This window comes from Dendroctonus ponderosae, unplaced genomic scaffold (assembly GCF_020466585.1).
Source record: "Dendroctonus ponderosae isolate FM_Combo_2020 unplaced genomic scaffold, Dpon_F_20191213v2 Dpon_F_20191213_5, whole genome shotgun sequence".
Classification (NCBI taxonomy): Eukaryota; Metazoa; Arthropoda; class Insecta; order Coleoptera; family Curculionidae; genus Dendroctonus; species Dendroctonus ponderosae.
This window is the reverse complement of record NW_026018715.1, coordinates 9,576,806-9,588,130: the sequence shown is the minus strand read 5'-3', so window position 1 is coordinate 9,588,130 and position 11,325 is coordinate 9,576,806. Positions and strand designations below refer to the sequence as shown.

At 34.8% G+C, this 11,325-nt stretch overlaps 2 protein-coding genes across 3 annotated transcripts; one reads left to right on the top strand and one right to left on the bottom strand.

Annotated features, from left to right (window-relative positions):
• Positions 1-5,060: 5,060 nt before the first annotated feature.
• Positions 5,061-6,261, top strand: LOC109535259. Its single transcript, XM_019901144.2, has 3 exons — positions 5,061-5,484; positions 5,554-5,595; positions 6,015-6,261. The coding sequence occupies exons 1-3, from the start codon at positions 5,076-5,078 to the stop codon at positions 6,242-6,244; spliced, it is 681 nt and encodes a 226-aa protein (XP_019756703.1). The 5' UTR covers positions 5,061-5,075; the 3' UTR covers positions 6,245-6,261.
• Positions 6,031-10,896, bottom strand: LOC109535258. Of its 2 annotated transcripts, none has more exons than XR_007281518.1 (5): positions 10,056-10,896; positions 8,068-8,145; positions 7,818-8,011; positions 6,611-6,757; positions 6,031-6,557 (listed from the first exon to the last, which is right to left on the bottom strand). XR_007281518.1 is itself a non-coding variant. In XM_048666531.1 (5 exons), the coding sequence occupies exons 1-5, from the start codon at positions 10,092-10,094 to the stop codon at positions 6,498-6,500; spliced, it is 507 nt and encodes a 168-aa protein (XP_048522488.1). In that variant the 5' UTR covers positions 10,095-10,896; the 3' UTR covers positions 6,031-6,497. The 2 variants fall into 2 exon arrangements, 1 of the variants encoding a protein (XP_048522488.1); XM_048666531.1 differs by having other exon boundaries at positions 8,079-8,145.
• Positions 10,897-11,325: the final 429 nt, after the last annotated feature.

The window sequence follows — 11,325 nt, the reverse complement described above, 5'->3', positions numbered from 1 at the left end:
TTTATTTGACACAAATGCTCAAGAGTTGCGAATTTATATAGAAACTCACATTGAAGGAATTGTAGGAATTAACCAAAATTAATCAGAAAAGGGCAAAACAAGTTTCAAAATTGATAATTTTTCTATGGCCTTTATCAAATTAATTGAGTCAATGTGTGAGTTTGGAACGGTAATTTAGGCATTTTTTACCTGAAAGAACAGAACCCAGTTTTTCCAATTTGTTCTGCATCCTAAGTTTGAAGATTACAAGTTCTTACATCTTCAAAAGACTACTTTGCTTTGAAAAATCTTTGGAGATTTTAATTGAATTTTTCATAAGAATCTAAGCATAAATAATGATCAGTTTTGGCAAGCAAAAGTTCATTGATTTTTTTTATGTAAAACTGCATAGGTTTGTTGCGTTTTCGCTGATATTTTTCTACTCAATGAATTCAAAATTTGCTATTAAATACCATTTAAAGAATTTGATTGTATTAAAAATTACACAACAATTTTTCTTACAACAAGCGACAAATTACTATCAACTGTAACAAAAAAATCATGCTTCTTGTGCAGAACATCCCCGGTCGCATACAGGGTCTGGTTGCAAATTAATTGTTTTATATAAAGAGTAGTAAGTAAACGGTTTTCAGAGATACTCAGATTACGTGAAATTTTGTAAAAAAAATTAACTTGAAATCCGTTCTTCTCTAAGGTTCATCAGATTCCGGCACATCAAAATGACTCTGATTAAAGCAAAAAATGAATTATTGTCGCCATTAAAATCCAATAAAAGATCCATTAATAAGAATAAGTGTCACATAAATTCACAGGCAGCTCTATTTCCACTTTATCAATTCGGAACTGGAACATTTTTATGGAAAACTGACTATGGAAAATGCGTCGAATAACTGGAAATAAATTTAAGATGTAATGAGAATATTGATGATGGAGAAAATTGATTTTAGTAGCAAAAATTTGATTGAGTATTAAAGTTTCTCGGGATCCTCCAGCTTCTGACTAAACACTATATTTTCCAATTTTACAGAACTTTTTACCTTAACTGCTGAAAACATCCTAAAAGTTCATTTTACGTTTTTACAGCTCTAAGAAATATAATGACGAAAGTTTTCATGATTCAGTCAGCTTCATATTGGAATCATGTTTTCCGTTAATATCGACTTCATTTCGCACTTTCACATAATTAACCAATAAATTTCGGATCTTTTATCGACTAATGGGCAAAGTTGGATGGAAAATGACGCCATTAAATATTACGATAAGTATCTTTCGGCAATCTAACATGTTAAAATTAAAATTCTTATGACGGGATTTTTGGCAATCATGTTTTTCCTTTCGAATTTTACTTCCTATTTAATGAGTTAATTATTTTAAATTGCAAATCCAAGCCTGGTGTGTTTTATAGTCATTGTACACAAATCCAACAAAAAAACATTTGAAATTAGGCATTAAAGAAATTAGAAGAAGTACCATATTGTTGGGCGCTTTTAATTATTGATGTAACTCCTTTTAGTTTTTTGTTAGATGTTATATCAATTACTTTTGTACACAGTTTTACTTATAAAAAATTGTATGAGCTTCGCAATTAACAGCTTCTGGCCGGGCGAGTACAAATTAGTTCCAAACGTAAGTAATTAGCTGGGACTTGATTTGAGTCAAAGTAAGTTCTATTTTCATGCAAATTATCTTCGGCGAAAATTACAGGAGTGATGCTGTGAATAAATTATTTTCAATTAGTCGACTATCAATTAAGTTTTTTAGCTTTTATGAGACAAAACCAGTGTTCATTAAGGGAAAAGTTTACTTGAAGAAAACAAGCCAAGATGTATTCATGAGCTTAGCGCAAGCAAATTGCCCTTGACCCCTTAAACTTTGGGAAGTAATTCACACCGAGTTAAGTATTAAGATCAAAAGCAACCACAAGAGAACCATCCGTCTCGAATACAAAAATGAGAAACTGGTGCTTTAAAAATGCTCTCGCCTCGGTTTTTCCTTTATCGAGTGCTGTAGGAGAATTTTAAATAGGCGCATACTTTTTAGAACAGCGTTGATTTATTGCTACTTTATTATTAATTAAACTTGTTTTATTCAATGCAATTTATATGGCCGCTGATTGTGGTTCCAACGGTCTGGGTAATTTATACGATAAGCTCTTTAAATAGCATTTGCTTTCAACCCGCTTTAGTTTATTCAAACGAATTGGAGACGACTTTATAAAAATAAGGAGTATTAAAGCTTTGCGTGCAATTTTCCTAATATACTCTCACTATATCCTGGATAAACCAATTACATATGCCGTTGAAGACGGCAGACGGCAGCGTGTGTAAAGTGTGATTGTAAAATTACTGAACCCTCAGGGAATTCTAAACGTTCTCTTCTCCGATCCATCAATGTCGCAGATAGACTTTCCTACTAGCAAGATTTTCAGATAAGCTAGTCAGATGATTCTGCATCACTCAGGTGGCATTTTCACACTCCGAGAATATTGAAAATATTGGATGAACAATTTTTGGGGAATGTTTAGTGACAGCAGTCGTCTGATGCATGAGCGCTGAAGTGCCAAATAATTACCTAAACTAATTAAATGGTTTTCTATGAAAAATTCCTATATAATACTAAACAATTCACATTAGCCGTGTAATAAATGTTTAACACTCCAAGCAAAGTCAAAGCACGCAATTAAAGTTGAAGCAAGTAAAATGTATATTTTTGTTTGCACCTTTAACTGTTACAAAACTTGAAACACTCAATTTGACAAAATAAACATTTATATTCCTGCTTCTTCGTTTTATTCTCAGTTTGTGTGTTTGTTCTTCAAATGATATTCCATTCTATTGATTCACTAATATTTGAAGAGCTACTGGATCAGATGTAACGGGAAAGAGGTTAAAGAGCTGTAAACTGTACCGCGATAGAAAGTAAAGTACAGGACAAGAAATGTGACCCATCCTCTTTAACTGATAGCAGGCCTGGAATAAAACAGAAGTAGATTTCAACGCCACATCACTTAGGTTTCCGTATTTGTCTCAAGCTTATCCGCGAAAACGCCCATCATTTATTCTGAAACACAATAGATGATCGAGATAATATTCTATTAATCATAGCAAACAAAAAAAATTCGGGATTAGAATTGACCAAAACCTTAAATGAATTTGCCGAGTTTGCAATAGATTTAAAGACCTTAATCTAAGCCTTATTTAATATAACGATTCCTATTATTAGTAAAACACTCTCATATTGTCCGAATGACAAACTGCAATCCTTACCAGGCTCCAACATTAGCCTGCTTAACCTCCAACATCGGAAGATTAAATTTAAACCAGATTATCCCTCCAAACTTTGTCGGTATATAAAACTTTTCTCTTAGTTTGATTCAGTGCTTAATCGAGTTTAACGTTGGTCGGTGCATGCGGCACCCACCGCATTATTGAGCAGCCCTTTAATATCGGTTGTTTGTGGCTAATAAATTTTACGTTACTTTCTAGTTTACTGCGCGGTGAGTTCATCATAAAATCCATAATAATGAAAACGCTCCAACATGTTGGAATGTTAATATACGGGCCATTAATGTTGCTAACGAAAATAGTAGCGCTCTCTTTGAGCGTATGAACGAAATGGACGATCGATTTGCGGGAAACAGTCTGTGATGCATCCGAATGTATTCACTGAATTTGAAATGATGGAATCTTCCATATGTGGCATTAATAACACACCAAAGGGGACAATTTGGACAGGATATAGTCCATGTAGCATTATTATTTGGAGTCAACTCCCTACCATATAAACATTTTTTTGCGCGCATACGGAACTTAAGTTGTTGGGTTTCCTACAGGCAATTTCCTTTTGAAATCGTACGAACCATATGGTTTCAGGAAAACATAGCGTCTCCACATGCATTTAAAAGGAAAACTTTACATGTACGCGTTTTTCCCAAAAAACTCACCGCTGCAATTTAAACTAATTTAGACATTATTTCAGGTCATCGCATATTGTCATTGCATATTGGCCATCTCGATCCCAAGATTTATAACCTTCTAACTTTTTTGCGGAGTTGCCTAAAAACTCGCGCTTATTGCAATAAAGTACTCGGAATGAGCTAAAGAATCGTGTAATTGAGGCAGCTAATTGTTGGTGCCTAGAGCTGAATGAATTTTGAATTGAAGGCAAAATTCCATAATGCAACGACTAGTTGCATGTATAGAAAACGACGGCTCTCACTTTGAACCGGTTTTGTAGTTTTGTGCAGATTTTTATTAAATATCTTTGGTAAATGTCGATTATAACATTTTTGTGTTTTCTTTAATATCTTTAAAACAAAAGCGAATTGACCTATAGTTGATATAAACTTTTTTCATCAGAGTCACCCGATACGAAAGAAAAATAGAAATTTTACTACAGCAAAAGACGCTGTAGGTTATTTTCAATGCCACCAGAAAGGAAACACCATCGTGAATTTGAACAAGAGGTGAAGTCCGATTTAAATTTATTGAGCAACTAAAGCAAACTATTGAGCAACGGTTGTATTGCAGGAGCATCTAATGTTTCTTCAAAATAGTTTGCTGAATATTTGACAAATTCAGCGACAAAGAGAGTACAAAAGGTGTGAACGGAGAAAACGTAAAACGAACGAACGTAAAAGATGCATTTTACCACCTCACAGTGTCACAGTAGATATCAAACAAGCGCATGCATGGAATCAGAATATAATAAAACAGTGGTCAGATCACTGATATTTCACAAATTCTATTTAATAGATATTAATTAGAATTCCTCACTAATTTGGGAGCTGATTTCCCTCACCTGCGATGATAGAGTTGAACCTATTGTATGCTTTTTAATTGACTTTTTGTGAAAATATTAGATTAAAAAGGGCAGAAAGACCGATTGGGTCGATAGCCTTTTTCTGTAGGAAATAAAGATTATTTATATATATATATTAGATTAAAACTGACGAGTTGATTAGTTCGCGTCCTTTAAATTTTCTCTGGTGCCTCACAAGACTTTAAAGAAATTGATGATGTAAAACCGCCTTAGCCCATTGCTTCACCTTCATCACCCTGTCATGGCTTCTGACAATGTTATGTATTAACTCAAAATTATTACTGTATGTTGTAAACGCAGTGCTGCTGATTTTTGCCATTCTTCTCCTGTCCTTAGGAATCCACTGCTCGCATATACCCGGTCCTAACATTGCCGGGGCTTTTCCATCAATAATTTTAGGGGCATTTATCTGTTTCGTAACCATCGTGGGAGGGCTGGCCTTTAAACTTCATCAAATTGAGCTCAACATCATCTACCTTATTTTCTTGGTATGTATTTTCGGGGCGCAATTGATTTTTGCCACCGCTACGCTGCTGATGGATGAGCGTTTTATGGTGAGGAGTTTTCTAAAAGAGATGTACAACACAAAAGTCCCACGCTTGTCAGGCGATATTGAAGAATTTCAGAATTACTTCCAATGCTGTGGATTTTATGGACCCGATGGTATAATTACAAATGATTAAAGAGTGCAAAAGTGGGGCGAAAAAATTGATTAAAGTGTTTTTTTTACAGGTAGCGATGTAATTGTTACGGAAGGCATTTACTTGTCCAAAGGTGAGGTTTTGCAGTCGTATGATGCTTCAATAAGGGATTTTTCCTGCTAGAAAGGAAACAAATCGACAAACATGCATGACAGTTAACAAAAAAATGCAACTCTTGCCAACAGTGGAAAATTCGGGCTGGGAAATATCAGTGACTATTCAGAAATTTGCCACACAAATAAGAAATTAGATCAGAGCATAAACGCAAAATGTTGGTGTAAAAATCTACTAAAATCAAACCTTCGGTTGCCATCGAAATGTCGAGGTTCCAATTAATTTTAGATGTGGCGATAGGGTTTTAAGCCAACATTGTGCAATGCTTTATTGTGCTTCTGAAGTGAACTTTTACCTTGAGCCCACTGAATACTGACTTTTTAGTCTTTTAGTTTGTTAGAAATTGCATCCCATTAAAAATAGAAATTAATTTTTCAGGAAATGAAAAGCCGACTCTCCGAAACGTTACCCATTTAATTCCAGAATGTTGCCCCCGTCACACGGTGCTTTGCACTAAACTTGACTCTTACAAGGACAATTGTGTAGACAAAATTGTAAAAGAACACTCAAAGTGGAGAAAAATGCTCGGAGCGTTCCTGGTTTCATCGGCCTACGTTCTTGCTGTTGTATTCTTTCTCGGCGTAAAAGAGATAAGCATTTCGCAATAAAGACCGAAAACGCGAAATCTGGACATTTTTTTGTTTTAATTTAGCTTCTTTATGCACCTCCAAATAAATGGTCCAATTTCTGTCATTCTTCTGAGTTTGCCTTAAGGCCATTGAAATTGATTGAAAGAGAAAAATGGGAAAAAACCTTAGCAAATTGGGTTTTATTTTTTCCAACCAACTCTGTAGTCTTTTCGGTCCAGAATTCTTGCTTAGGACAATTGTTGTCCGATGGTTCACTGAATGTTGTATTCGACTAGTCCAGCTTGTGTTGGGAGTCTGTGGTGTTATCTATTGTCGATAAACTGAGTTCAGACTGAAAATTAATTCAGCAATAAGCACTGGGGTTTAGTGACGCTCAAAAAATACCTCTAGCTGATCCAGACTGCCGCTAAATTCCAAGCTACTTCTTACGTTTAACTTTTCGAAATTTTTCTCCAACGGTTCGATTTTTTCTTGCATTGTCCTCATGTCTAGTTCAGTTTGAGACATCGAAGCCAAGACTCCGGCAGTTAGCTGAAAGTCGATACAGATAGAATGTTTTTATGTACAGGGTACTTTGGCCACCCGGTTTTTGCATCTAATTTTAAATTTTGAGAAAAATATTAAATGCAAAAGTTGTCTACAACTATTACGCATTCGAATTATATTCAGAATTCTTGGCCAATTCAGAATGAATCTTCAACTGGTTTTGAGTTAATAACCGATATTGATCAAAATTTGCCCAATTGTTCTGTTTTTTATCAAGTTTGAAAATTTCTGAAAAATCAGCTAAAATTGTAATTTTAGTGAAATTTCGTCGCCTTTCCGATAAAATCTTGTTCTTTCGTTTGCTGATGTAAGGGGTTTGAATATTACTAATTTTTATTTAACTGCCGTCGCAATTAAACACAGTTTGTCGTCGTGTAATTTTTTCTTATATCAGCAGAATTGGGAAAATTTGGTCCGTTTTTCGATACAATATTTTTTAATATGGTGCGAAAATTTCGATTTGTTGACATAAGTGGTTTAGAAGTTATGAATTTTTGTCTAGCTAGACTTCAAGTTGTACGGTTTTTTTTATTTCTCGTCAAGTTCAACATTTTTTGAAAAATCAGCAGAAGTGGGGATTTTAGTAAAAATTGGTCCACGTTTCGACAAAGCCTTTTTCTTTATAGGGCGAAAATTTCAGTTCGTTGATCTGAGTGGTTTGGGAGTTACGAATTTTTGTTTAACTGCACTTCAAGTTGTATCGTTTTTTTTATAAATTATTCTTTTTGAATTTTGGGTGTAATTAAAATATGCAATAAAAATTGCGGCAATTCACTTTAAAAAATGTAAGTTTGGTTTTCCACTTGAATTTGAAACACCCTATTTCAATTGGTATTACTTTAAATTGAACTAGACGCTGTTAAATACAACTTTTGTATTTAATGTTTTTCCTAAATTTCAAAATAGAAGTAAAAACGGGGTGGACAAAGTTCAATCAATAACCCTGTACGTCCAGAAAACTTATGAAACTAGAAAATCCCGCTAATACTTGGACAATCTAATGAAGAAATTGATGTTTCCAAAAAAGTAGTTGTAGTATTTTTACCAGAATAACTGGAGGAATGATACTATCCAACTCGCCAAAACTGAAAGTTTCCATATAGTAGTGTTTTTCATTGTCCGTATCCCGTTCGGGTAAGTATTCATTAGTACTGCGTTCATATAGCTTTTGTTGTGACGCTAAGATGAAGCTTTTTATCCAGAATCTCCTTGTCCCTGGTAACTTGCTCCAAGTGCTGTCTAAAAGATGGAAGCGACCCTCAATAAAATTATTTAATTTAACTTCGATAGTTCACCTTAACCATACCTTCGACATTATTCGTGACTTCTTCCAGATTGGTCAGTGCTTTTCTAGGCGACGGTGAGAAGTCATTCTAACGGAAAACAGGCTAAAATTTATCTTACCACATTATGTCAAAACCGATTATACCTCCTTGATTCAATGCCTACAAGTATTTTTATCGTTCATAAATCACTAATTTATACGATCTGACGGAGATTATTAGAACAAAATTGATACGTTGCTTTGAAACTTTAAGTATAAATTGCAAAATTTCCTTCAGGCCTGACCAAATTGCGGGTTTTCGAATGAAATATTGGCAGACAGAATCTGATAAAATGCAGGAATACCGACATTCTATTGGAGTACTGACTAATTATGGAGAATAATAGATGAGCGAAGAATAACAAACATGCAGAAAAAGTAGAATATTTGGAAGTCGCTAGAAAAACATTGATATCATGTGTCCCAGATAAGAAGGCCCTTATGTAATTGCTAAGCCAGATGGCTGGCGAAAAGGAGAAAAAGTAAATGACCAAAAAGCTTTTAATTCAAGTGTTTTGCACTAACGAGAGGTTGTCCAATTTTTTGGCACATTTTCTTAAAATTTGTCCAATTATCCGGTAGTAAATATTGCTAAAACGAAAGAGGAACTTGGATATTGAATTTTGTGCCAAGTGGGTAGTGAAATTCATGTTCAAAAACAGCTTGCTTCTCAATAAAGCCTTATCAGCATTCAAAAATTTTCAAGTGCCAGTTAGAATCCCGGGTTAGTATGATTTATAGGGAAACTTCAACAGTTCCTGCATGACCTAAATCATGCAGATTTATGGAGTTACGACTCACAATAGAATAATTATTTTCCTAAGTTTATCATTCTTTGTGAATTTACACTAGAGTTAACTATAAAAGAAGTCAAAGCAGAAACTAACATTCAGTCATAAGATAGGTCATAGTCAAGTCATAAGAATTGAGTGTCAGATAGTTTAGTCATATAGTCTTCAGTTTATAGATATTCACTCTTAAGATTTACGGTCTAAGAGTCATGAGTCATAGTTAACGTTCGGTTACAAGTTAAATGTGTATTGTTAATAATAATAATAATATTGCTTTATTTTAAATCATGGGCAAACACAAAATGAAATGACGTCAAAAGGGACACACAGTTTCACACATCGGGACAAAACTCTCTTAAACTATAGGGTTCGAAACTATTACCAGATTTTTAATTGCAGTTTTGAACGTTGTTGGTAGTAATTTGGAAATAAATTGTTTTTAAATTCCAAAGTTTCAAATTAATCATTAAATTTCGAGTCAGAAACTTAGTCTAAATGGCTTATGGTCTAAGTTATACTGATGGCGTAACAAATAAATAATAAATACAAATTTATAACAAATGTAATAAAAGTCAGGAGGAGAAGAAAGCGGTGGTCGAGTAGTATACCTACACTGAGAAGATAACTTGTTTTCTTTCAAAGACTGGTTAATGAAATTTTTCCAATATGAACTGATGATGTTGCTGTGTATAAATATGTGTGTTTCGATATTTTTAAAGTCGTTTCTGCAAGTCAAGGAATGATTCAGGTTTTTAAGCGAGTTTAGCAAACTGATGATTCCAACTACCCACGCAAACATGAAACCTGCTCTGAAGCTGACGCAGAAATGGGAGATGGCAATCAAGCAACGCTTCACGGGAAAAATCGCAAAAATCTGTAGCGCAAAAATGTTGCTGACAATGAATCCTACAGTATGAAAAAACTACAGTTTCTACACAGTTTTGCAGCTTGAATGTTTGAATATTTTTACATATTGTTGGTAATACCATTCCTGTTGTAGAAAAATGAAGAAGAGTTTTTGTTTTTTTAACACTTTGTTTCGATGATACACTTTTCGGATCGATGATACACTTTTCGTTTCGATTTTTCGTATTAATGTTTTCCTCCGCTTGTCTTAAGAGGTAAGATTCTGAGTCAAGTGCAATAAATATAATTCAAGAATAATTACCTCAAGCGGGGAGTCTGGAGTGGGCCATATCCTGTCCATATAAGTCCCTCAATGTTTATAAGCGGGGAAAACAAATTTTGGAAAACTGATTGATGCGGTGATTTTCTCGATTTTAATGGCAAAGAGGCTATCAGTGGGGTAACCTAATTTTCACCACTAATGCGTCCAGCATTCCTCTCAGATAGCCAGCGGTTCTCGTCAGGTTTGTTGACTGCACCAGTCTCTTCATCTTCATCCCTTTAGGTTTACTTTTGGTCAGCACTTTTCTTCTCTTATTACTACTTAACTCTAAACGGAGATCTGGTGAAACTTTATCAGCATTCGTTGTTCGCTCAGGACGTTTTTCCGACTCAGTACCGTCCTTATGACGAAGGTCATTAGAAATCTGGAGGGCCAGCAAAGTCGCAGCAGAATGCTCCCCTTCAAATACTGTTTCCACATCAACATCCGGCTCATCTTCGTCGTCTCGGTTTTTGGATTGGTCATTCATTTGTACAACATATTTACGAGCTTTCAAATCGAGCGATTTGACTGGCGCTGCCAATCTCATATTTGCATTGAAAGGTGTTTTCTGTTCATCAGTCCTCATTTTTTTCCTTTTCCGTTTGTGTTTTTTCGGTTGCACAATTTTAAAGTCATCGACCTGCATTTCGCTCCCATCATTCAAAGGTTCTCTGCTAGGAGCTTCTTCTATTCTACTAGCTACGTAACTTTGGTCGCCAGCAACGGGTGTCCCCTCGCTAAACAAGTATTGGGCGAGATCAAAGTTATCATCGGTGGCATCCAAAAGAACATCAGAAGCAGTGGAAAATCCATCGGGAACCGCGATTTGTAGCCCAGGAATTTCCTGAAAAAGAGGTAAATTTTTACTGAATGAATCAGGATTTACCAGCACGCAAATATACATTGTATCTAAGTAAAAAATTCTACAATTGTTAGATTTAATAGTAGGTACGAAGTCCTAAACAGTCGTGGGTTCCCAAAATTATATTGAACATCTATTGGAAGAATTAAGAGGTAGTTGATGCACTCGGAATATGATTTCCGCGACACAAAGTTTTTTAGTGGCTTACGCGGTTTGTCAAATTAGTTAATTTTGCGCAAAGGTATTTTACTGAATTTTAACAGTACCTTCACTTTTGACCGATTTTGTTTTTGAAAATATTTTATTTTCTGATAGGAATATTTTTTAGAGACACATTAGAGAGATTTTCCAACGAAGACCGGAGCAAGTAGCGTATTATAATTTATTCAAGAAATGCGTCTTCAA